The sequence below is a fragment of the Sus scrofa genome, chromosome 1 (assembly GCF_000003025.6).
Source record: "Sus scrofa isolate TJ Tabasco breed Duroc chromosome 1, Sscrofa11.1, whole genome shotgun sequence".
Taxonomy (NCBI): Eukaryota; Metazoa; Chordata; class Mammalia; order Artiodactyla; family Suidae; genus Sus; species Sus scrofa.
In genome coordinates this window covers 268,875,436-268,901,147 of record NC_010443.5, presented here as the reverse complement: position 1 = coordinate 268,901,147, position 25,712 = coordinate 268,875,436, and the positions used below count along the sequence as shown (strand labels likewise).

The 25,712-nt window shown below is 50.5% G+C and overlaps 2 protein-coding genes across 35 annotated transcripts in view; both read right to left on the bottom strand.

Moving 5' to 3' along the window:
• The window catches only part of GLE1 (GLE1, RNA export mediator), a 28,472-nt gene extending 21,605 nt beyond the window's left edge, over positions 1-6,867 (bottom strand). Inside the window, exons 1-2 of the mRNA XM_003122222.5 lie at positions 6,649-6,867; positions 3,747-3,968 (exon numbers count right to left, since the gene is read on the bottom strand). Of these exons, the coding sequence (XP_003122270.2) occupies positions 3,747-3,968; positions 6,649-6,747 (321 nt within the window). The 5' untranslated portion in view covers positions 6,748-6,867. The remainder of the gene's footprint in view (positions 1-3,746; positions 3,969-6,648) is intronic.
• Positions 7,758-25,712, bottom strand: part of ODF2 (outer dense fiber of sperm tails 2) — a 36,636-nt gene continuing 18,681 nt past the window's right edge. For 16 of the 34 annotated variants that reach the window (XM_021098244.1, XM_021098017.1, XM_021097955.1 and 13 more), the window contains 14 exons: positions 25,633-25,704; positions 23,664-23,735; positions 23,425-23,541; positions 22,387-22,572; positions 21,879-21,988; positions 19,780-19,915; positions 16,922-17,032; positions 16,666-16,770; positions 15,179-15,337; positions 14,826-14,987; positions 13,745-13,845; positions 11,621-11,783; positions 11,070-11,195; positions 7,758-10,090 (listed from right to left, as the gene is read on the bottom strand). In XM_021098244.1, the coding sequence (XP_020953903.1) occupies positions 9,797-10,090; positions 11,070-11,195; positions 11,621-11,783; positions 13,745-13,845; positions 14,826-14,987; positions 15,179-15,337; positions 16,666-16,770; positions 16,922-17,032; positions 19,780-19,915; positions 21,879-21,988; positions 22,387-22,572; positions 23,425-23,541; positions 23,664-23,735; positions 25,633-25,704 (1,914 nt within the window). In that variant the 3' untranslated portion in view covers positions 7,758-9,796. 34 annotated transcript variants of the gene reach the window in all.

Sequence of the window (25,712 nt, the reverse complement as noted above, 5' to 3'; positions counted from 1 at the left end):
TTTAGTTCAGGAAGATGAAAAAGTTCTGGAGATGAATAGTGGTAATGGTTACACCACACTATGAACATACTTAATGTTATGGGACTGTACTCTTAAAAATGGTGACACATTTATTTATTTTTCTATTTTTCTTTTTTGGCCAGCCTGCAGCATATGGAATTCCCAGGCCAAGGATCAGGTCCACGCCACCGTTGTAACCTGCACCACAGCTGCGGCAATGCCAGATCCTTAACCTATTTGCCAGGTCAGGGATCAAGAGTGTGTCCCAACGCTCCAGCGATGACACCAATCCCACTGCGCCACGACGGGAACTCCAAATGGTAAATTTTATTTTTTTTATTTTATTTTTCAGTCTTTTTGCCTTTTCTAGGGCCACTCCCATGGCATATGGAGGTTCCTGGGCTAAGGGTCTAACTGGAGTTGTGGCTGTCAGCTACACCACAGTCATAGCAACACGTCTTCAACCTACACCACAGCTCATGGCACCACTGGATCCTTAACCCACTGAGCAAGACCAGGGATCGAACCCGCAACTTCATGGTTCCTAGTTGGATTCGTTAACCACTGCGCCACGACGGGAACTCCAAATGGTAAATTCTATGTCATGAGTATTTTACTACAATTAAAAAAAAAAAGATTTAGGAGTTCCCGTCGTGGCGCAGTGGTTAGCGAATCCGACTAGGAACCATGAGGTTGCGGGTTCGGTTCCTGCCCTTGCTCAGTGGGTTAACGATCTGGCGTTGCCGTGAGCTGTGGTGTAGGTTGCAGACGCGGCTCGGATCCTGCGTTGCTGTGGCTCTGGCGTAGGCCGGTGGCTACAGCTCCGATTCGACCCCTAGCCTGGGAACCTCCATATGCCGCTGGAGCAGCCCAAGAAATAGCAAAAAGACAAAAAAAAAAAAAGATTTAAACATTTTTTTTAAATGTTTGCAACCTTTTTAAGATTAAGTGAAAAAATCCCTTTGCAGTAAGTTTCTCAGTGTAGTATCTTTAAAAGTAATGAAATGGAGTTTGCTGGTGACTCAGGGGGTTAAGGATCCAATGTTGTCACTGCCGTGGCTCAGGTTACTGCTGTGGCATGGGTTCAACCCCTGGCCTGGGAACTTCCACATGCCATGGGCGTGGCCAAAAAATAAATAAAAATTAAAAATAAAAGCAATTAAATGAAAAGACCTAAATGCCTAATAATAAAGGAGCAGTTACAGAATATTATATATCTTCCAACTATGATATTTACAAAGGTGGAAATAACATGAACAAATAATTCAAATGATTCAGGAACGAAATAAAGTCAGGAAGGAAAAGTAGAATACGACATCGCACATACAATTCAATGATGCCGAGGTTCAAGTACGCAGGCGTGTGAGACTGGAAAGGCATAACTGCCAACTGAAATGATGACATCAGAGGGAGATTTAAACTTTCTGTTCTGAGGCAGTAATATATTTTCAATAAATAAAAATTTGCAATGAGTATGAACAAAAAGAACCAAAAACTTTATCTTTTGAAAGCTAAACATGAGTTTCTAAATTCTGAGCTACCTAGTCTCATTTTGCTGGCACAAAAATCTAAAACTTGAAAAGGCACAATAACGCTTACAAGTAGAGGGCTTTTTTCAATTAACTCTCGACATTCTAGGCCAAATACGACTACTACTACTACTACTACTTCTTCTTTTTTTTTTGACCAAGCTCTTGGCGTGCTGAAGTTCCCAGGCCAGGCTCTGAACCCAAGCCACAGGAGTTACTACACTGAATCCCCTAGGCTACCAGGGAACTCCTAAATACTACTTCTCATTTCTTACTTTGATCCAGAAAGGGTTTATTACAGCTTACAAAGGAACATGAAATATAACAAACAGAAACTATAAGTCAGAAAACATATTAAAAAGAATGAGGCAGGGAGTTCCTATTGTGGCCCAGCAGAAATGAATCCAGCTAGTATCTACAAGGACGAAGGTTTGATCCCTGGCCTCACTCAGTGGGTTAAAGGCTCAGAGCTGTGGTGTAGGTCTCAGATTTGGCTCAGCAGCTGTAGCCCCAATTCAACCTCTAGCCTGGGAACTTCCATATGCTTTGGTTTCAGCCCTAAAAAGCAAAAAATGAACAGACAAACCCCCACAAAAACAAACAAAACTCCCAAAAAACAGAATGAGGTGGATATAAAGAGAGAGATAGAAACAGAAAAGGAATGATCTCCAAGATACACTGTCAAGTTTGGAAAGACAAAAACAAAAACAAAAACAGGAGTTCCCATCGTGGCGCAGTGGTTAATGAATCCAACTAGGAACCATGAGGTTGCGGGTTCGATCCCTGGCCTCACTCAGTGGGTTAACGATCCAGCATTGCCCTGAGCTGTGGTGTGGGTCACAGATGCAGCTCGGATCCCACGTTGCTGTAGCTCTGGCGTAGGCTGGCAGCTGTTGCCCCAATTCAACCCCTAGCCTGGGAACCTCCATATGCCAAGGGAGCGGGCCCGAGAAATGGCAAAAAGACAAAAAAACCCAACAAAACAAAACAAAAAAACAGATGGAAACAAGATATCCAACAGTACAGACTATCAAATTTTTTTTTTTTTACATTTTTGCTGTATTTAATAGATATTGTGATAGAACTGACACTGTTTATTGCACTTCATTTTTTTTTTTTTTTTTTTGTCTTTTGTCCTTCTAGGGCCGTACACGTATCACATAGAGGTTCCCAGGCTAGGGGTCTAATCAGAGCCACAGCAACACCAGATCCAAGCCGCGTCTGCGACCTACACCATAGCTCATGGCAACGCCAGATCCTTAACCCACTAAACGAGGCCAGGGAGTGAACCCACAAGCTCATGGTTCCTAGTTGGATTTGTTTCCACTGTGCCACAACGGGAACGCTGGCATCTCATTTTAATTTTGTAAAATTTTAACATTTCATCTGAAGTTTTACCAATTCCTTTATCAGTTTTGTTCTTTCTTTCTTTCTTTTTTTTTTTTTTTTTTTGCGGCCACAGCCAGGGCATATAGAAGCACCAATAGTAGGGGTCAAATTGGAGGTATAGCTGGTGGCCTACACCACAGCCACACCAACGCAGGATCTGAGCCTCCTCTGTGACTTACACCACAGCTTGGGGCAATGCCGGATTCTTAACCCTTATCGAGGCAAGAGATCGAATCCACAGATATTAGTCGGGTTCCTTACCACTGAGCCACGACAGGAACTCCTATCAGTTTTTAATATTACAATCATGTGGGGTTTTTCCTCAACTTTGTTTAAAAAGGAAAAAGAAGTACATGTGGTCCTGAATACTTGTATTTATACAAACTACCTCTGGAAATACAAAGAAACAGAAGAGCAGAGCACCAGTAACAATTTCACTGCTTTTAAATGAGAGAAACAAAGGCAGGAACAAAATAGAGCCCCCCAAAAAAGGTAAAAACTCATACAGAACCAAGGTACGTAAGTTAAGAACGAGTATAAAATTTACTCTAAGGCTTCCAGTAACCAACAACAAAAAGGGAGATCTTATGAGTTAAACAGATGCAATGCTCGTGAGAACAAACAATCCTATTAATTACTATTCTTGGTACCAAGAATAGGGAGGAATTCCTTTGTCTGGGTCTTCACAGAGAGATCACTGGGTGCTGTGGTAAACGTCGTCCCTACAAATAGCTACAAGGAGAAGCAGCCATTATTTTCACCAAGAGTAAGGTCATCAGAGTAGGACAACATTAAATGCTTCAACTTTGCAGCCACCGAAAGCCTCACCTCGGTTCCATTCGCCGTTGCTGAGGAGGCTGATGAGAAGGCACGGTCTCTTATGGGAGACGTGGGAACAAACGAAGGTTGGTCGAGGGCTGAAGTAGATCTAGGGGATGCTGAAGTCTCGGAAGGAGGAGGGTTCTCTTGCATGTGAGGTAGGACATGATCTACCACCCACCCAGAGTAAGAAGACAGCTTGGGAAGAGACATGCATTCTTCTAAAACATCCTAGAGGGAAGAAGAGAGTTAAGCTCAACTTTCATGTCACCTGATCTAAGCAATCAAAAAGAATTTTGGGGAGTTCCCGTCGTGGCGCAGTGGTTAACGAATCCCACTAGGAACCATGAGGTTGCGGGTTCGGTCCCTGCCCTTGCTCAGTGGGTTAAGGACCCAGCGTTGCCATGAGCTGTGGTGTTGCAGACGCGGCTCGGATCCCGCATTGCTGTGGCTCTGGCGTGGGCCGGTGGCTACAGCTCTGATTAGACCCCTAGCCTGGAAACCTCCATATGCCACAGGAAGCGGCCCAAGAAATGGCAAAAAGACAAAAAAAAAAAGAATTTTGTCCTTATAATCCACTACATGTTTTGTTGAAAACCCAACGCCTAAATAAATAAATACACACAAACACACGAAGATAAAGACATACTGGAAATAACGGTGAGGCAACAACGCTTTACTTGTTTTTTTTTCTTTTTTTTTTTTAACTGGCCACACCTGCAGCACATGGACGTTTGAGGCCCAGGGACTGAATCCGAGCCCCAGCTGTGGCACCGCTGGATCCTTTAACCGAGTGGGCAGGGCCAGGGATCACATCCATACCTCCTCGGCGACCTGAACCACTGCAGTCGGATTCTTAACTCACTGTGTCACAGCGGAAACTCCTCGTTACTCATTCTTTACACCAAAATAAATTTCAGGACCAGAGCTTCAAATGTAGAAAATAAAAACCATATATACAAAAAACGCCACTGGAGTTCCCGTTGTGGCTCAGTGGGTTAAGACCCCAACATAGTGTCCGTGAGGATTCAGGTTTGATCCCTGGATTGCTCAATAGGTTAAGGATCCAGCATTGCTGCAATCTGTGATGTAAGTTGCAAATGTGGCTCAGATCCTGGGTTGCTGTGGCTATGGCACAGGCCAGCAGCTACGGCTCCGATTCAACCCCTAGTCCAGGAACTTCCATATGCTGTAGGTACAGCCCTAAAAAGAAAAAAAAGAAAAAAAATTTTGGGGGGAAATACCAAAACCCCAGTAAAAAAAGGAGCAAAATATATAAACTTGAAATTTGCAAGTAAAGATATAAAATTGGTGCTTGAATATAGAAAAAATGTTTGATCTCAATCAAGATAAAAACATACTGTAAAACCACACTGCAATCTCATTCTTACCTATGAGACAGGCAAAAAAAATAAAACGATACATTCTGCTGACAAGGCCGTGGGCAAACAGGCATGATCATGCACTGCTAACTGGAAGACAAACAATATACCCAGAGAGAACGTGGCAATAAATAATAAAACTACATCTATGCCTACCTTCTGACTCAGCATCTCACTTCTAGCATTTATCCTGAAGACAATACTTCACACAAGGTGGAAATACAAGCGTTCCCGTCATGGCTCAGTGGTTAACGAAGCTGACTAGCATCCATGAAGATGTAGGTTCAATCCCTGGCCTCGCTCAGAGGGTTAAGGATCTGGCATTGCCATGAGCTGTGGTGTAGGTTGAAGATACAGCTCACATCTGACGTGGCTGTGGCTGTGGTGTACGCCGGCAGCTGTAGCTCTGATTGGACCCCTAGCCTGGGAACCTCCATATGCCATGAGTGCGGCCCTAAAAAGACCAAAAAAATAAAAATAAAAGACGGAAATACACATACAAGGTTACAAGTAATGGATCATAACTCACTGAATAAAACAGGAACCCGTGAGGATAGTGATATAAATAATTAAACGGGAGAAACGAAAGCACTTCCTTACAATATGTATAAGGAATGGTAGACATAAAGAAACACCATTTGGCTACATCACAGAAGAGACTAATTCATGCAGAAGTCGTCAATAAACGCTAAGGGTGGAGGTTTGATGAGAAAAAAAATATATTGGTCTAATCTTGGAATACCCCCCCACAAAACAGTAATCAATTACAAAGGGAAAAATGATTTTCAAGTGGATTGGTATCTGGCAGATACCAGTGTGACCATGTGATCAAGGTCAGTGCCATCACCAGTGCTGGGCTGGAATGAAGCACCTGTGTGTTACTGATGTGACCTATTCATGTGACTTACTGAGAACACAGCATCATTTCTGTGGTATTCCTGCCAAGAACGCATAACCTGAGTCTACACCAAACAGACTCGTGCTGGGATTCATGCTATATAAAGTATGTATTCTTTAAAACTGTCAAAGACATAACAAGGAAATGCTTTAGAACTGACACATTTAAGCCTGAAGAGACAAACGTCACGTCTGTACCTAGATTACCAGCAACTCGGGAAGAAGAGCTGAGCCTTAACTGTCTACAGTACAGGGCTTTGCAAATCCCAGGTGCACGGACCACGCCCCCATTACACTTTCCAGGTCTGCCCAATGTCATCTAAAAATCTGGTCTTTTCATTGGGAGCAATAGGTTAGGTCACATTAACCTTTCACCGCTAAATCTGGATCTCCCAACGGAAGAGACGCGCAGTAAATTCGCTGACCCTAAGAGGCAGGGGCGCCTGACTCCGGCCTGGAGGAGAGCACTGAAACCTCCAGAGAAGGGCACCTCTGAATAGGGGCTCCCCGAAAAGCCAAACCAGGCGGGAGAAGGCAGAAACGCCAAGGCAGGGTGAGGCGCACTCAGGAGTCAACGGCTGGTTGTTACAAAGAAGCAGCGTCCCGTGACGCGCCTCTGGGCCATTGCTCACCTCGCCCCGCAGCAGCCAGTCGCGGTGGTAGCACAGGCGACCTTTGCCCGAACTGCGCAGCGCCTGCAGGGTCTCCCAGCAGCGACCTTCCGAAGGCATGGCCTGCCTCGAAGCAGCTCCTCACAGGTGCCGCCGGAGACAAAACAACTCCTCGAATCAGCCGCCCGGAAACGGGTGCTCGCTTCCGCTTCCGGGGCGCGCACGCAGCTGCGCACTGCAACCCCGCCCCTAACGTCCGCATGGCCCCGCCCCCTGCGCCGAGCCCGCCCACTGACGCGCTTGCGCACGGAGCTCGGCTCTGGACTGTCGCTGCGTTCCAGGGAGCTGGGTAGACCGAAGGCCTTCGAAGGCCGGCCCTTTGAGCTTGCAGAAAACTGAATAGGTGGTGATGAGGAATGCAGAGGCATTGGAACCCTCAGACACTGCCGATGGGGGTCTAAAAGGGGGCAACTCCTGTGGAAAACAGTCTAGCACTTGGTCAGAAGGTTAAAGAGTTAACATTGACCCGGCAGTTCAGCTTCGTATATACCCAAAAGCTACGTGTCCACAAAGAACGTAGAATATTGGTAGCAGCATGATGTACAATTGCCAAAAGATGGAAGCTCAAGTGCCTATCAACTGATGAGTCAATAAGATATGGTGTATCCACACAATGGAATATTGGGCCACAAAAATCAAGTACGAATACACGCCTACAACATGAAACCTTGAAAACACTATAAGTGAAAGGAGACAGTCACCATATTGTGATTTATGTGAAATGGGCAAAGTGACAAAGCCAAAAAGACATAGGGACTTTATTAGTGGTTGCCAGGGGCTGGGAGGACGGGAATGGGGAGTGGATGCTAACAGGTACGGGATTCACTTATGGGTGATGAAAATGTTCAAGAATTAGATAAAGGTGGTGGTTGCACAACTTTGAATATACGAAAAACCGCTGGATCATGCACTTGAAAAGAATGCATTTTATGTTACGTGAATTCTACCTCAACAAATGATTCACCGTTGCCGGAGGCCAGCTTTAAATAGGGACACTTGAACTTTTGACTCTTTTCCCCATTTCATGGGATCTCAGTTGAGGCAGAAAGGAAAACGCTCTGGAGTCTGAAGCAATAGAAACATTTTTCATTTATCAAAAACACTCTGGGCTTTTTGTCATACAGTATTTTACAAAGAAAAATAGAACGTTGTTGGGAGAATTCCAGCAATGGCCCCCAAGGGGGGTGTTTCCCACACCAGCATCACCCACAGCAGAGCTCTGTACTGAAGAGGTTTCCATTAGTTTGACAAAAATAAGAGTCATGAGTTATACAGAAATGAATACACATGGGTGTGAGTTTGCCAACTGTCTTTTTTTTTTTTTTTTTTTTTGGCTGCACCCATGGCATATGGAAATTCCCAGGCCAGGGATGGAATCCAAGCCCCACCTATGTCACAGCTGAAGCAACGCCAGTTCCTTAACCCACTGCACCTTAATCCACAGCGACATGAGCTACTGTAGTCAGATTTGTTTAATTATTCATTTTTGGCTCTTTAGGGCTGTACCGCAGCATATGAAAGTTCCCAGGCTAGGGGCTGAAGCAAAGCTGCAGCTACTGGCCCACACCACAGCCACAGCAACTTGGGATCTGAACCTCATCTGTGACTTACACAACAATTCATGGTAATGCCGGATCCTTCACCCACTAAGCGAGGCCAGGGATCGAACCCGCATCCTCATGGATCCCAGTCAGATTTGTTACCACCGAGCCACGACAGGAATTCTATGTGGTCATTTCTTAACCCACTGCGCTGCAGCAGGAAGCCACAACGGTCTCTTAAGATCTTTCATACACGATACGAAGTACAAGTCCATTGACATTAAGTGTGTGACCACAGGCCTGGTTTCGTGGCAATGGTAGCTGGTGGTAGTTATTTCAGGGACCTTCCTCGGTAAAATAAAAAGCTAGAAACTACAAACGTTTCCTAAATTGGGGTGGAGAGAGGTTCTGATGGTGACATCCAGAGGCCCAAGTGGGACCCACTGCTTTTAAGGACACAGGAATTGTCTGGAGTTCTGGACTTGGGTCAGAGTGGCCAAGAGGGGACAAGACTGGATCACCCAGAAGGCCAATGCCAGCTGGAATGGAAAGTTCAAGGTGCAGCCAGTACCAGATTTGTTCTCTTCTCCCTGAAGGATGTGTTGCTCTTTCTTATAAATACAGGAAAATGTGAAGAGAACAAAAATAGCCCCTCATCTTATCATTCCGAAAGCAACTGATGTTTAAAGAATAGCAATATGTACACATGTCCTCTTCCTCCTAACAGCTACACCGTCTGCCCCCAAACCCTGAGCCCTGCCTTCTGGTGTGTCCCTTTCAGTCCTTTCGTGGGATTACAGATGACAGTGCACAAGGGAGAAAGAGCCAAAATGAAATGAAGAGTCTAATGCTCCACGCGCCAAATCCTTTAACGACATTTACTGGCTCTCCTGCGGCATTTTACTGAAACATTTTTTCGAAGAGGGATGGAGGTGGGTAAAGGAAATCATTCAATGGAGCCTTAAATATTGATTATAGAAGCTTTTTGTAAAACGACACACATTTTTTTCAAGAATAAATGCCTTCTATAGGAACAAACCTGGCAAAGAGGCTCAAAAGCCCATGAAATTGGGATTCTGCTTTTACAAAGCCAACGGGATGTAAGCCCGCGCGTGTCTGCTGGGAAGTACGTGAGGGCCAGTGGCCTCAAGGAAACTTGGCCATGAGAGGTTTCCACTGGGCCTGGGAGGGAGCCCCTTGGGCGAAACACCGTACCCAGGAAATAAGGAAAACAGCAAGCGATCTGTGAAGAGGGGTGAGGACCTCTGGCAAACAGCGCCTGCTGGTTCAGGTCAGAGAAAACCCAAGAGAAGGAGCCCTAAAAAGAGGACCCTGTAAGGGGACTGGAAAGTCCAGCCCAAACGCTCTCTTGGGAAAGGAACAAAGTCCCGGTGGGTTACAACCTGACCCTAGGAGTAAAAGATGTTAAGGCCTGCCATGGAAATTAAAAACTTCCGTCGGGCGATGCTATCAGAGAGGAGAGAACCAAGGGGGTCCTGCTGCATCTCTGGCTGCCTCAGGCACTTTTCGGGAGCTAGCAGCTCGGACAAGATCCCGAACATACTTCATCACGAAATGAGAGAGGAAAACCAGCAGGCTTTCCAGGTATGGCTTAGCAAGGCCTCGTTCCCACGGCATCCACCTGGGCTCCCCGCCCAAGGGTGGCAGGCGGCCCTAGCAGGAGGAGATCGGGAGCGAATGGGAGAGCTGGTCAGGAAGGTGGTGTAGGGACCATCCCCAAATACGTTGGCATAGGACGACTTGAGGAACTGGACGTAGTTCTGCATGCTGCGGTTGGTGCTCTCTGACTGCTCCAGGCGATCTTTCAGATCCTGCAGCCGGCTCTGGTAGCGGCGGTCAGCCTGGGAAGGGGAGCAGAGCGGGGGCGGGTGGGCAAGGGTGTGTGTCATCCAGGAGAGACACGCCCTTAGCGACAGAGACTTTATTCATGGATGTCTAAACCTAGGTTGTGGTGATAATTACACAACTTGGAACACACGAAATACCACTTAATTGTACAATTTCTTTTTTTTTTTTTTTCGTGCCGCACCCAAGGCATAGGGAGGTTCCCAGGCTAGGGGTCTAGTCAGAGCTACAGCTGCTGGCCTACACCACAGCTCGAGGCAACATGGGATCCTTAACCCACTGAGCACAGCCAGGGATCAAACCTGAAACCTCATGATTCCTAGTGGATTCATTTTTGCTGCACCACAATGGGAACTCCCCTAACTGTACATTTTTTTTTTTTTTTAAGCCGCTTGCATGGCGTATGGAAGTTCCCTGGGCAGGGATCGAATCCAAGCAGCAGCTGCGACCTACACCACAGCTGTTGCAATGCCGGATCCTTAACCCCAGTGCACAACAGCGGGAACTCCTGTACAATTTCAGTGAGGGAATTTTATAATCACTGTCTTAACAAAGATGTTAATAAAAAAGGGGCTCAGGTAGATGCAAGCTATTACTGTGAGAATGGATAAGCAATGAGATCCTACGGTAGACGCCAGGGAACGCTATCCAAATCTCTTGGACTAGACTATGACGGAAGACAGCATGAGAAAAAGAATGTATATCTAGGTATGACTGGGTCACTCTGCTGTACTGCAGAAATTGGCGTAACCTTATAAATCAACTATACTTAAAAACAGAACAAAACAAAACAGGGCCACAAGAAAAGGGGGAAGGGGGGGCTCAGCCTGGGATATCCTGAAGGGATGGGAAGACCTTGGGAGAAAATGAAAACCATGTCATATTCATAAAAACAGAAAAAACTCCTTGCCCTGCAGGCCCCAGGAAGCTCAAGTCTCAACGTATCCCCTCTCGTCTGCCCCCCGCCCCACTCACATCATCCCGGCTCCGCCGCAGCTGGCTGAGTTCCGTTTTGGTCCTGCTCAGCTGGGTCTCAAGGTCCAGGATTTTGTTCTGCGCAGCCCGCTCCTTGGAGATTGCGTGCTCCTTGGTTTGTTCCACCTGCTCAAAAGGCACAGAGGTGGGGCTGGCTTATGTAACCTGGGGAACACCTGGTGAAGAGACGGCTGGGCCGATCCCACTAACCGGTCTCGTTGTGGAGAGTTCTCAGCCGCCTCAGGGTGAGAGCTAACTATGGGCACAACTTCTGCCTCCAGCTTTACCTGCCCACTGCCAACTCTCCCATGAGTCATCACCTAAGATTGGTTCCCCTATCTGCGGCCCACGCGGGCAGCCACTAAAGGAGCAGCTGTGAATCAAGTGCCAAGTCCTTCACAGTTAATGGCTCATTTGATCCCTACGATGAATTCATGAGGCAGGTACTACTACTACTATACGCCCATGTCTCAGATGGGGAGATAGGCTCAGAGAGGTTAGGCAATTTGCCCAAAGACACACAGCTAGTTAGTAACAGAATTGAGACTGACCTGCCTCCTAGCATCTTCAATGGCGCTCTCCAACTGCCTCGCCAGGGACCCGCATTCTCGTGTCTTCTCCTCCAGTCGCAGCTGGGACTGGTGGATCGCCTCCTCCCTCTTGGCGATCACCTGTAGGAACTCGATATTCTGGGCACTGGTCGCCTCCAGTTTCCTAGGTGGAAGCACTCAATCAGATTTTGGCACCCCCCTACCTGTCCTGTTCCACATGGTCAGGGGGCTGCCAGCCGCCCCGGACCGGGGTTCTCATCACACCAAGAACCTCCAAGAAACAGCAGGAATAAACCAAAGAGATCTGCTGATGAGCAAGGCGGCAAGGAGCTGTGTGAAGAGGGGGAGAAGCGAGCATAGCCTGACCGACTGACCGTGGGCTGTGCTAAGTGTACTTGACGTCACATGTGATACGGCAACTTGCAGTTCAGGGACTTGGGTTCCATCATTATCCCCACTTTAGAGAGGAAGACACCGAGCCACAGAGAGGTGAAGTCCTTGGCTCGAGGTCAGCACAGCTGGCAGGACTGTCGCCAAAACCCATACCCTCAACTTTTTCTGTTCGCTGCTGCCTTCCTCGGCAAAGGGACTTCAGCCGGACCGCTCAACACCACACATGACCAGCCATGGGTCAGCCGTGGCCATCCCGTGTACACAGACGGTCCCTGCCGCACTTCCAGAGACCTTCCAATTTAAGGAGCTCTGCAAGTTCTGCTGAATCCAGATGCATCTCTGAAGCCAATAGGTAGAGGTGGAGCCCAAGGGAGACCCCCTGTGTCAAGTCCCTGCTCGCAGGCTGCATGAGCCACCTAGGCCAGTTGCAGACTCATAGAACCTCAGGCCCATTGGCTCTAAGGCTCCAGGCCTCATTTTACAGATGCTAAAAGCTTTGGAGGAAGATACGTCTACATCGCAGCTTGGCCAAGGACCAGCTATGGGACCTTGGGCAAATCACTAAACCTCTCCCAGAATTCAGTTTCCTCATATCTAAAGTGGAGGAAATACCAGCTCGTATATACTAACCTCTATGGTGCATTTTTTGGATGCCAGCTAACTTGCTAATAAGCCCCGCGAGGATTACCTCATTGAAGACTCACCATAGCCCCATGAGCTTGACCCCTTTCTCTAGATGAGTAAAGAGGTTCAAAAGGGTGACCTGATTGGCTCACGGTCACAAGGTAGGTTCAGTGGCCAGTCGGGACCACTTGGGCTCCTGACTCCAAAAGGTGTACTCTCCACCTGCCTCCCTCCAACATCCACAAGTAACAGAGAAGAAGAGAGCACAAAGGCCCTGGGAAGGCTGGTGAGGAACAAAGAGCCAAAGTGCAGAGTGAGGGGGCTGCCCACTGCGGCATCCTGGCCCTGCTGGTTTGTGTAGACGAAGCATGCTTTTTTGGGGGCGGGGGGGGGCCTCATCTGCAGCATATGGAAGTCCCCAGGCTAGCGGTCCGATCAGAGCTTCAGCTGCCGGCCTACGCCACAGCCACAGCAACGTGGGATCTGAGCCACGTCTGTGACCTTCGCTGTAGCTCATGGTAACACTGGATCCTTAACCCACTGAGCGAGGCCACGGAGCGAACCCACAGCCTCATGGACACTATGTCGGGTTCTTAACCTGCTGAGCCACAATGAGACCTACAAAGCATGCCTTTCTGAGAGGTGGTGCCTATGGGTGGCCTGATCTTGTTTCCCTTTTATTTCTTTTTTGGCCTCCCCAAGGCATACAGAGTTCCTGGGCCAGGATCAGATCTGAGCTGTAGTTGTGACCTGTGCCGCAGCTGTGGCAAAGTCTGATCCTTTAACCCACTGGGCCGGGCCAGGGATCGAACCTGCTTCCTGGAGCCACCGAGGCATGTCAGTTCCACTGCACCACAGCGGGAATTCGTGGATGGTCTGATCTCGATCGCACTGCTATGGAGCATGGCTCCCGGCCGGAGACCACTTTCCTCTCTCCCACAATGCTTACCACTGCAATGGAAGCAGCTCTTCCTCTGAGGTCTGCCTAGTACCTTCCAGGGCCTCGAGTCCCTTCCAACACTTCCGCGCACTAAGCCCAAAGCAGCTAAGTGGCTGAAAGTCTCAGGTCCTAGGAAGAGGACAGAGATGGGACCAAGTGCCTCTAACCTCTCCAGTTCATCCACCTTCAGACTCAGCTGTTTATTTTCCTTCTGGGAAGCCTGATGTTTCTCTCTCGCCATCTCCAGCTTGTCCCCCTGATGCTCGATCTAAAATGACAGGAACACAGACTGGTTTACGGAAGAACTACCCAGTACAGGCCCCCCTTCTCCCTGGGACCCATCATCCACACCCAGAAGAGAAACATGCCGCCCTCAGCAGGCATCCGATTCTCAGCGCACAGCCTGGAGGAGAGAGGGGAGCGGGGACAGGTTAGGGTCCCACGCCTGCCCCCCATCCCCTGAGACTGAAGGCTTTCCCACGCCGAGAGAAGCCAGCTTCGATCCAGAAGAGCCACGACGACACTTTCTTGATCAGGAGAGGCCAGTCAGTGGGATCCGGGCAGATATGAGAAGGCTGAAGCAGGTGCACACCACAGAGCTTTACCAAGGACGTTGCTGGGAACCGCTGATTTCATTCTCTTTAACTGGGGACAAGGGTGCAGGCCGGGCCACAGGAAATCTATTGAGTCCTTCAGGCTGGCAAGTTTGAGAAGTTATCCAGCAGCCTGCTTTCTGCAGAAGCCTCAGAGATCCTGGCTTGCAGGCCCTGAGAAGACTCAGGTTCAGGAGAAGGCAGGTGGTTTAAGAGTCCTGAGAACGTGGACTTGGGAACCAGACAGAGCCGGCTGGACAAGTCTGGGCTCTGTGACCTCAGGAAACTACCTCTCCCCTCCAGGCCCTGGGCTGCTTTCTGTCAAATGGGGGAACAAGACCCCACACAAGGTTCCTGGGAGGATTAAATGAGAGAACACTTGAGCACAGAGCACGGTGCTCAAAACCTGGTGGCCACGTCTACTGTCACTACAAGGCAGCAGTCAAGAGGGGGAAAAGTCTTGCCCAGGGTCACGGTGCAAAGGGGAGGCATGTCATTTCCTGGACACTGCAGGTTTGGTTCCCGTGACCCAGAGGCAGATGGCTTCTGGGAGAAAGGAAGCCCTCTTTGAGGACAGAGGCTCAGGCAGTGGTTCTGTTAAGAGTAGGGAAAGGCAGCTAAAGCAAGAGAAAGATGGAAAAACGGAAAAGAAAACCTGCAACTTGGTGTCTGCTGGTGGCGGCACGGCTGAGGACGGCAGCAGAGCGTGAAGGGCAGCAGAGGCCGCGGCCGGCGGAGGCAGGAGCCGGGGGCGGGGGTGAGAGCGGGAGGCCCCAGCCGCTCCGGTCGAGCGGCAGCTCCTATGACTACAATCACTCTGTGCAAACACAAGGCATTTGGCACACCAGACTTTTATTTCACAGCACTGATGACAGCTCACTCCTTTCAGAAAGCGGCAGCCAAGAAAAAGGAAGTGGTCCTCCCTTGGGGGGGGGCGCGTGCGGCTCATCTTGGTAAGCGGGCCCCTGCTCGGGCCAGTTCGTGGGACCCTTTCTGCCAGTCCCTTACCCGGCTGCGCAGGTCTGATATGATGGCCGTGAGGTCGATGTTCTTCCTCTCGTAGCCCTGCAGCTGGTCCTGGCACTCTGCCAGCTTGGCCTCCGTGATCTTGAGGATGTCGGGCAGCTGCTGCAGGTCAGCCAGCTGGGACTGGAACTGCCTCCGTGCCTGGAGCGGGAGAGAAGAGCCCACTGTTGGGAAGGGCCTGGCTGCTCAAGGGGCCGGACGAGAGCCCTTTTGCGCTTAGGGTAGGACGGCCCTCGGTCCCCGCAGGCGGATCCCACAAGATCCCCAGCCCCGGAGGGTGTCCAGCTGTTCTCTGGGGGGACGCACGTGGCCCTGACTTGCCACTTGAGCCTGCCCTTCCTTTAGTCACTGAATAACAATGCAGCGAACACCGGGACCCAGGCGTGGTGCTAGGGTTCTCTGAATTACTCACTGAATTCTTACAGCAACCTACAAAGTAGGTGCTATTGTCCCCATATCAGGACACCAAGGATCAAAGGAGCATGTGCCCCAGGTCACTCAGCCAGAAACGGGTAGAGCCAGGATTCAAGTCCAGTCTAACTCCAAAGCCCCTAGGAAGGCCATCACAGTGCTCTAGGATGGAGGGAAAGCTATGGACGACCTGGCCTTGGTCCATCCTTGTATTAATGAGGAGACAGTGACTTGCCCAAGGTTGTGCAACAAGTTAATGGCTGAGCCTGGGCTCAGTCTGTCTCCAAGCTTACTAGGAAGATGATCCCTTTGCTTCTAGAAGGCCAAGCCATCTCTAAGAAGAATAAGGGTCTTTGGAGAAGGGGACAAGAGGCACATTTTTTGGTTGGTACAAAATAAAGGCACTACGCAGAGTGAAACAGGCACACCTAAGACCTGGCAGATCTGTGGATCTGAACCCACTTGGATGTTCTAAGAAGGGGAGATTTTTTTTTTTTAAGGAAAATGGAGAGAAGAGAAAACCAGGAGGAGAAAGAGAGATGAAGAAACACAATATTAAAAGGAAAGAAACAACAGCAATTGCAGCAGCATGGATGGACCCAGAAATTACCAGGCTACGTGAAGCCAGTCAGACAGTGAGACACAAACATCATATGTTATTGCTTACATGTGGAATCTAAAAAAAGGACAGTGAACTTCTTTGCAGAACAGATGCTGACTCACAGACTTTGAAAAATATATGGTTTCCAAACGAGACAGGTTGGGGAGTGGGGAATGGGCTGGGGGTTTGGGATGGAAATGCTATAAAACTGGGTTGTGATGACTGTTGTACAACCATGACTGTAATAAAATTCATTGAGTAATTGAAAAAAGAAGAAGAAACACAAGAGAGAAGAGATGGGGGGTGGGGTATGCCCTCTCTAGAGCCTCCCGCCCAGCGATGGGAAGATTCCCGAATCCCTGCTGTCCACATCACAGAGGCTCAAGGACGAAACATCAGGCACAGATCAAAGGACAGGGCACTGGGTGGGGATGCAGGCGAGGAAGCCGGGCAGTACCGCTTCAATCTCTTTGTTCATCTCGTCTTTAAGGATCTTGTTCTCTTTGTCACAGCGTTCCAGCTGGGCAGCCACCTCATCAGCCTCCAGTCTGGTCTTCATCACCTAGGGACCAACACAGCATCGGGCCATCCCGGGCAGGGCCAAGTTCTGGTGAAAAGCACCTTCCGAACCCAACCCTTCCCGGGAGGGGCCTTGTGGTTAATCTCCCTCCCGGCCGCTGCCCTGGCAGAGCCAGGGCACCCGAGAAGCCCACCTGACTCTTATAGTTGTCAATCATTCCCTCGTAGTTCTTCACCGATGCCTTCAGCTGCTGAACCTCGATGTGCGCCTGATTGAGTTTGTCCTCCATCGGGGCGAAGCTAGCCTAGAAGGGGCGGCTTGTGGGTAACCAGCAGGAAGGTTCCAGAGCAGGTGGCCATCCTGACCCCAGCGCCTACTCCAAGGGGCTGGCAAAGGGAAGCCCCTCTGTTCAAACCCAAGCCAGGCTCAGGGCAGGTCTCCTGACATGACCAACTCAAGTGAACATAGACGCAAAAGAGACTTCTGTGGGTGTTTCAGTTCTTACTACAAAGAGCAATACATATTCATTAAAGCAAATGGAGATAAAACCAAGAAAAATGAATCATGATTGATGCCTTAGCATATGGCTCTATCTATCTACCTCTTTATTTATTTTTGTCTTTTTGCCTTTTCTAGTGCCACACCCATGGCATATGGAGGTTCCCAGGCTAGGGGTCGAATCGGAGCTGCAGCTGCTGGCCTACACCACAGCCACAGCAATGCGGATCTGAACCGCGTCTGCGACCTACACCACAGCTCACGGCAACGCCGGATCCTTAACCCACTGAGCAAGGCCAGGGATCGATCCCGCAACCTCATGGTTCCTAGTCGGATTCGTTAACCACTGAACCACCTTCGGGAACTCCTATTTTTTTAATTTTTATTTTTTCTACTATAGTTGATTTAAAATGTTCTGTCAGGAGTTCCTGTCGTGACACAGTGGTTAACGAATCCGACTAGGAACCATGAGGTTGCAGGTTCGATCCCTGGCCTTGCTCAGTGGGTTAAGGATCCGGCGTTGCTGTGGCTCTAGTATAGGCTGGCGGGTACAGCTCCGACTGGACCCCTAGCCTGGGAACCTCCATATGCCGCGGGAGCGGCCCAAGAAATGGCAAAAAGACAAAAAAAAAAAATGTTCTGTCAATTTCTGCTGTACGGCAAAGTGATTCAGTCACACACACACACACACACACACACCCACACCCCTTGAGAACTGTGTATTTTATTTTTTTCCAACAAGAATGGGATTATACTGTACTTACCATTTTGCCATGTACTTTTTCTCTCTTTTTTTGCCTTTTCAATTAACAAGTTGGCTGGGACTTACTTCTCTAATCGATACTAATCAATAAATGCTTTCCTACAACCCAAATGCTCACCTTAGCAGATGGGACAAAAAAAAGCATATCTCAAGAAAATAATTAAGCAGTCATTTAAAAGAAAGAGATCAAGCAGAAAAAAAAGATCTGAAAAGATATCCATGAACTGTGTTTGAATGAGAAAAGCAAGCTGCCGAATAGTGGATGGATGACTGGATGTGCATGTGTTTGAATACAGACCTTAAAATCAGGGGGAAAAACTGGAAAAATACACATCTACAGTTGACAGAGACCTTCACTTCCGTATCACGTTTCTGTAATGGTTTCGACTTTCATTATGAGCCTGTGTTACTTTTGTAATGATAACATCCAGAAAGATACACTTCCGCAAACATCACTTGGACAGCTGCCCTGTATGTCACCGCTCAGCTCTAACTGCAAGCAATCCCCCAGCTAATTGTTAGACACGGGGGGTGTCTTTCATTTACCCAACAGCTGCACTGCCACAAACGAGATACACTCCACTCCCGCATGAGTGGCTAAAGTGAGAAAGACACACAACACCAAGGGTTGGTGAGGAGACGAGGAGCAGTCACTCCCACCCCCTACGGGCGTGGCCATCTGCCGGACAACTTTAATGTCTGGTGACATCTACCGAAGCTGAGTGTATGTATACCACCCGATGACCTGGCATTTCTACTTCAAGGTCTAGAAACTGTAAAAATACACCAAATATGTGCACCCAAAGCTGTCCCACAATGCCAGTGCCCACGGACAGCAGACTGGATAAACACACCGTGGTGTAGTCATACAACTGCTCACTGTACAGCACTGAGAATGAATAAACCGCCATTCACACACACACACACACACACACACTCACACACACAGAGGGATGACTTTCACAAACAGAACGCTGAGTCAAAGCCATAAAAGCCAGGCACAAAGTTCAAAGCCAGACCAACTATAACCTGTGGTGACAGAACCAGGATAACAGTCCCCTTGGCAGGGGGTGTTTGTAACTCGGGAAGGTCACCAGGGTGCCACCTTTAAGATTCAGTCAGGGTGACTGATGGCCAAAGTATGTTCATTTTGTGCACCTTTCTATATTACACGGCCTTAAAATCAATCTTACTTAACAAAATCAGTTAAAAAGCAATCAATCAATCTAGATGTTACTGCCCAGATCAATTAAAAGCCACGATCAAACCTGCAGTGCTCTGCAAAGTCAATCCCCGCTCAGGTGGCCCTCGGCCCGGGTGTGCTGGGAGGGTGCAGAGCGAGTGGTGAAAAGCTAACAATTAGAGCCCCAGAGTCAGACTCAAGGTCAAATCCCAACACCCATGCTTCCAAGGGCAAAACCTTGGCAAGAAACCTGACCTCCCTCTAAGCCTCAGTTTCTTTACTCCATAGAGATAAGAATCATACTACGGGGAGGATAAAGTGAGGATTGATGCTCACGAAGGGCCCAGCGGCGGCCCAGGAGAGGCGGCATTAGCCACACAGTCAGGCCCACCACGTGTGTGGCATGCATTTCCACCCCCCAACAGCAACAAAGGAAGGACTTCCGGTTCAGGTCCTGCAGCTCTAGGAGGCAGAGTCAAGACTTGAATCCGGGTCGTTCCAACTCCAGAGCAAGCCCTCTTACCAGGCCGCTGCCTCCCCACCCTCTGAGGACCCCTCTGGGGCTGCCCCTCCTCCCCACCGGCCGGGCCCGGCTCCCAGCACAGACCTTCAGCCTCTCGTTCTCTAGCTTGAATGCGGAATACTCGGCGGTCTGCCGGTGTAGTCTCTCCACCAGGCTGTCCCGGTCTTCCCGCATCTTCTCCTCCAAGGTTTGTTGTTGGTTTACGAGATCTGTCACCCGGCTGGAAGGTCACAAAGCCAAAGCAGGTGGAACCCATTACACAGGTCGCAAGCAGCCGGGGTCTTCGCGTGGAGCGGGGCCAAGGATTCCCACCCGGGTCATGCCCCTTCTCGTGGCACCCTGCCTGCTCCCCAGTGTCCACCCCAAGAAGCGGCTGCATTCGGGTCCATCCCTCTTTGCAGCCTTTAAGATTTGTCTCGGAGTTCCCATCATAGCTCCACGGAAATGAAGCTGACTAGTATCCATGATGACACAGGCTCGATCCCTGACCTCGCTCAGTGGATTAAGGATCCAGCGGAGCCATGAGCCGTGGTGTAGATCGCAGATGTGGTTCCAATCCGGAGCTGCTGTGGCTGTGGTGTAGGCTGGCAGCTGCAGCTCCAATTGGACCCCTAGCCTGGGAACCTCCATATGCTGCGGGTACAGCCCTGAAAAGACAAAAAAAAAAAACAAGTCTCCCATGCCACCCCCTCCAAGAAACCTTCTCTGCTCTGATCCCCCCGTGAGGCTGAGGCACTCCCTGGCGACCAGGACCAGAGACGCAGGCCCTTCCCAGCTCCCCCCGGCACCCTCTGGATCTCTGAGCCCTCCGGAACTGAAGTCAGGACCGAACTCCCAGGCATCTGTCTCCCTCTCCCCAGGCGCTACCCCTGCTGCCCAAGCCCCGTTCCCCACCCTCAGGCTCTCCACAGGGCTATGATCCAAGGACAGAGGCTGCGGCCTCAGAAGAGCACGGCGGCTCATGACTGCAGACCCACCACAGAATCTTTGCACGGCAGGTGCTCTCAGGACTGATAAGTTTCAGGTCACCATTCAGCAGGTATTTAGTGAGTACTGACGAGGCCCAAGCAAGCACATCAGAGTGTTTAATCTGCAAGCTGCAATTTTTCTTTCTTTCTTTCTTTTTTTGGCTGCTCCGAGGCAAATGGAGTTCCTGGGCCTGGGCTCAGATCTGAGTTGTGGCTTCAACCTACACCACAACTGTGATCCTTTAACTCACTGTGCCAGGCTGGGGATGGAACCTGCGTCCTGGCACTCCAGAAACACCACTGATGTCACTGCACCACAGTGGATCCCTCTCATCCCTACCATCCATCCATCTGCCTTAATTACCCGTTTTCTCCCAGGAGACGGAGAAGGCCCTGAGGGTAGTGCCTGGCACAGGGCCTGGCATTTGGTAGGTTCCTAGGCTCTGTGAGCCTAGTTGAGTTGACGACAGCCAAAGACATTCCTCAGGCAAGACTTTCCTGACCTGGAGACCACGCTGGCTCCCCGTGACCTCTTAGCCAGAGGAGTCTGGGTCTCCTAGCCGGGTCTCCTCTCCCAGAGCGCACGGTTAACTGCAGGGGCAGGGAATGCAGCTGTCTTTTCACTGCTGTAACCCTAAAGGCCAACGCATGGCTGGTCTAGAGTAGAGGCTTAATAAATATCTTTAAACAAACCAAACGCATGACTCAGGGACGACTTAAATGCTCACTGTTGACAGCCTGCAAGTGGCAAGAGAAGTGTGAGTTGAGTCACCTACAACTGAGGCCACTTTTGCCCCCTAGCCCCATGCCAGACCTTCTGACCCTGGGGGGGGGGCAAAACCACCGGGAGAAGACACAGGGATTACTAGCTGCCCTGTGGGAATACCAGAGCGCCTGTGCCCACACGCCATGCACATGAGGGCCCAGCTCAGGCCCAGATGCCAGAGTCAGGTGCGGTGTGAGCAGAGAAGGCCCATCCTCAGGGCCTGCCAGGGGGCCAGGACCCTGGGCGGGGGCTGCAGCCACGACTCCGGGTCCGACCAAAAAGCCCACATCAAGGGGGGCCCACATCTCGGTCCAGTGCAGCCCTGACCAGAGGAGACCCAAGGGCAGCCGTGTGAGGGATGTGGGCTGCTCGGGTGGCCAGGTGCCTTCTTCCTGCACCCCGACCCCGCCTCCCGTCGGCCCCCACGCCCTCTCCCAACACAGACGCACTCGTTCAGGACGATAATTTCCAGCTCGAGGTCTCCCTTGTCTTTCACGACTTGGTTGTAGCGGCTCCTCCATGATTCCAGAGTGGACAGAGCTTCAGCGACATAAAGATCCTGGGAACATGGGATAACAGGGCCCGTCGGCCTGGCGTCAGCGCTGCGGCCCAGGGAGCCTCCCTTCGCCCTGATGACTTAAACCCCCTCCTCCTGCAATGGCTTTCTAGAAGCACTGACAGTGAAGCGGGAGCCCGGCCGTTGCTTTGATGTTCAGCATGATGTTCAGCAATCACACGCACCCCGACTGCAAATCCTCCCTCAGCCATCACCCCACCCACAGTACCGCTGCAGTTAAACGGCCCTACAAGCCTCCACTTGTCCCCAGCCGCCGGCCCACCCCCGTCACCATCCTTCTACCCATCCAATCCCCCTCCTGCCTCCCCTCCCCTCCACCCACCCAAGCCACCCATCCGCTCCCCGCCGCCAAGCAGCCCTCTCCGCGGGGAGGCCGCTACCTTGTCAGCAAGTTGCACGTGCAGCTGCTCAGCGTACTCCTCGCTCTTCTCGGCGCGCTCCTTCTGGGCCCGGATGGCCTTCTTCAGGGACTCCTTGTCCCGATCTCCCTTCTGCTTCAGCTCCTTCAGCTGCTCCATGATGGCCTCCACTTCCGCCTTGTGCTGGTTTCCGCTGCGCTCCAGGTTCTGGGAGAGGAAGGCCCGGGAGCAGGTCAGGGAGAGGGACGAGGGGGAGGCAGAGAGAGAGGAGAGAGACGAGGCAGGCCGGGGGAAGGCAAGGCAGAGAGGAGAGGGGACAGAGGGGAGCGGCCGAGGAAGCAATGAGGAGCGAGGAATCAGGGCAGCGTGTGCAAGCCTCTCGCAGACCAGAGACGAGGGCTCGTCCCAGGTCCCCCCAGCACCTCGCCCATTACTGAGCCCACTGGGTCTTAGTTAAGACCAAACTTTTCTTGGAGTTCCCGTCGTGGCTCCGTGGTTAACGAATCCGACTAGGAACCATGAGGTTGCGGGTTCGATCCCTGGCCTTGCTCGGTGGGTTAAGGATCCGGCGTTGCTGTGAGCTGTGGCATAGGCTGGTGGCTACGGTTCCAATTAGACCCCTAGCCTGGGAACCTCCATGTGCTGCGGGAGCGGCCCTAGAAAAGGCAAAAAGACCAAAAAAAAAAAAAAAAAAAAAAAAAAAAAGATCAAACTTTTCTGGACTCCCTCCTGAACTCCCAGCAGAGTGGGCAGATAGTCCTCGGCCACGCAGCAGAGCAGTGACCTCAGAGGGTCCCTGGCTCATAGACACAAGCTGCGTGGGAGCCCATCCCTCCCCCTGGGGAGTTAGGAAAACTGAAGGCCTAAGGGATTAAGGGACTGGCTCAGGGATACAGCACTTAACCGGTCCCCACTGGGAAGGGCACCCAAGACCCCCAGTGGCCAGGGCTCTCCGAGGCACCAGTGCTTTGATGGCAGCAGCCCCATCAACCTTCAGGGCAAAGCTTTCCTGAGTGTGGGAGCCCTTGACAGCCAGGCCACGGTGGGGCTGGCAGGTACCTTGATCTGCATGCACAGGCGACTGTTCTCTGCCTCTTTGCACCGAAGCTGTGCCTGCAAATGCCCACGCATGGATTCCATGGACTTCGAAAGCTCAGAGGCTGTCTTTGCTTGAGCCTTTGGAGAGATGGAGAACGTGACAGAGCCGGGATCGGAGTCCAGCTCTCCAATTCCAGCACGCACGCTGCCCGCCAAGCTCTACTCGGCCCAAGAGGAGGAGCAACTGTCGGGGAAGGTACCTTCTCACATTGTATTTCCTGGAGGAGCTCTTCCACCTCCTTGTCCTTGTCTTGCAGCAGTAACAGCAGGCGCTGGAGAGAATACACACTGTCATGAGTTTCTCAGGAAGGGCAAGGAGGCCTGGACCAGGGCGGACAAACACTTCCACTTGGGCTCAAGTCCCAAATATATCAGCCCATGTCACAGAGGCCCTGGCAGGAAGAGCCTAGCATCCATATCAAAATTTTAACAATAAAAATGTAGCAGGAGTTCCCGTTGTGGTGCAGCAGAAATGAATCCAACTAGGGAACCACGAAGTTGTGGCTTCGATCCCGGGCCTCACTCAGTGGGTTAAGGATCCGGTGCTGCCGTGAGCTGTGGTGGAGGTCGCAGACATGGCTCAGATCCCGAGTTGCTATGGCTGTGGTGTAGGCCAGTAGCTATAGCTCCAATTCAACCCCTAGCCTGGGAACCTCCATATGCTTTGGGTATGGCCCTAAAAAGCAAAAAAATAAATAAATAAAAATGTGACGTTCCCGTCGTGGCGCAGTGGTTAATGAATCCAACTAGGAACCATGAGGTTGTGGGTTTGGTCCTTGGCCTTGCTCAGTGGGTTAAGGATCCGGCGCTGCCGTGAGTTGTGGTGTAGGTCGCAGACGCGGCTTGGATCCCGCGTTGCTGTGGCTGTGGCGTAGGCTGGTGGCTACAGCTCCGATTAGACCCCTAGCCTGGGAACCTCCATATGCGGAGGGAGCAGCCCCAAAAAAGGCAAAAAGAAAAAAATGTAGTTACTTTGCAATTTAAAATCATGTTAATTGTGGAAAACACTGAAAAACACAAAAAGCTAAGGAATCTCCATAATCCCCCACCCAGAGATAATCACTGTTAATACACACAAAAAAGTCCTATTTTGTTCGATAACTGACAATCTCACACTTGCTGTAGGGTGGTTAGGTCTCCTGCATCTTTGGAGACAGCACCTTAATGTTTCAATTTACTGACAGATCATAATTTTTTTTTTTTTTGTCTTTTGTCTTTTGTTGTTGTTGTTGTTGTTGTTGCTATCTCTTGGGCCGCTTCCGCGGCATATGGAGGTTCCCAGGCTAGGGGTTGAATCGGAGCTGTAGCCACCGGCCTACGCCAGAGCCACAGCAACGCGGGATCCGAGCCGCGTCTGCAACCTACACCACAGCTCACGGCAACGCCGGATCCTTAACCCACTGAGCAAGGGCAGGGACCGAACCCGCGACCTCATGGTTCCTAGTCAAATTCGTTAACCACTGCGCCACGACGGGAACTCCCAGATCATAATTTGACAAGACTCTCAAGCTGGGAAAGCAGGTCTTGTCATTATGGCCACGACTGCTGAGTCCCCCACAGCGATGTCCGGCCAGGCACCGAGCGTCCAGGGCCAAACCTTGGGAACCGTGGCCTCTATCGTCTTCCTCTCTCTTGCAGACTCAAACGGCATTAATGCCGCAAAGCCTCCAAAAGGTCTTGTACGTAAGCAGCGGGCAGGACTCTTCATTCGGCTAGGCAGTGCTTTCCCAAACTTATGTGGCCATGGACCAATCTCCCCTTTTGTTTCTTGCCCCCACTAACACCTGCAGGGACTTGGAGTTCCAAAGAACAGACTCTGGAACATGCTGCCTTGGGGGAGATTTCTTGGTAGAACCGGAATTGTTGAGTCAACAAGTCTGCACCCCCATACCAACAGGGAAGTTCAGGTAACAGACTCTGATGATTTATAAATCCATCGTCACTGTCACCATCCCTCATGCTGGTGTCCAGCTGGTGCTCTCAAGTGATCAACTTAGACAAGCCCGGTGGAGCCGGAGGGACAGGGGTTCTCTGTCTAAAGATTTTACAGATCCTGAAACTAAGACCCAAAGAAAAGTCAGAGTGGGGCTCCAGCTCCGCTGCCTCCACAAAGTGCCCCTGCGCTGTCGCCTATACCCCCTGGAGCAGGCAGGGGGCGCTGTGGGTTACCGCTTTCTCCGAGTCCGCCTCCGCCAGCCGTTTCAGTAGGGCTCCTTGTTGCTCCATCAGCCTTTCGGAATCCTTCAAGG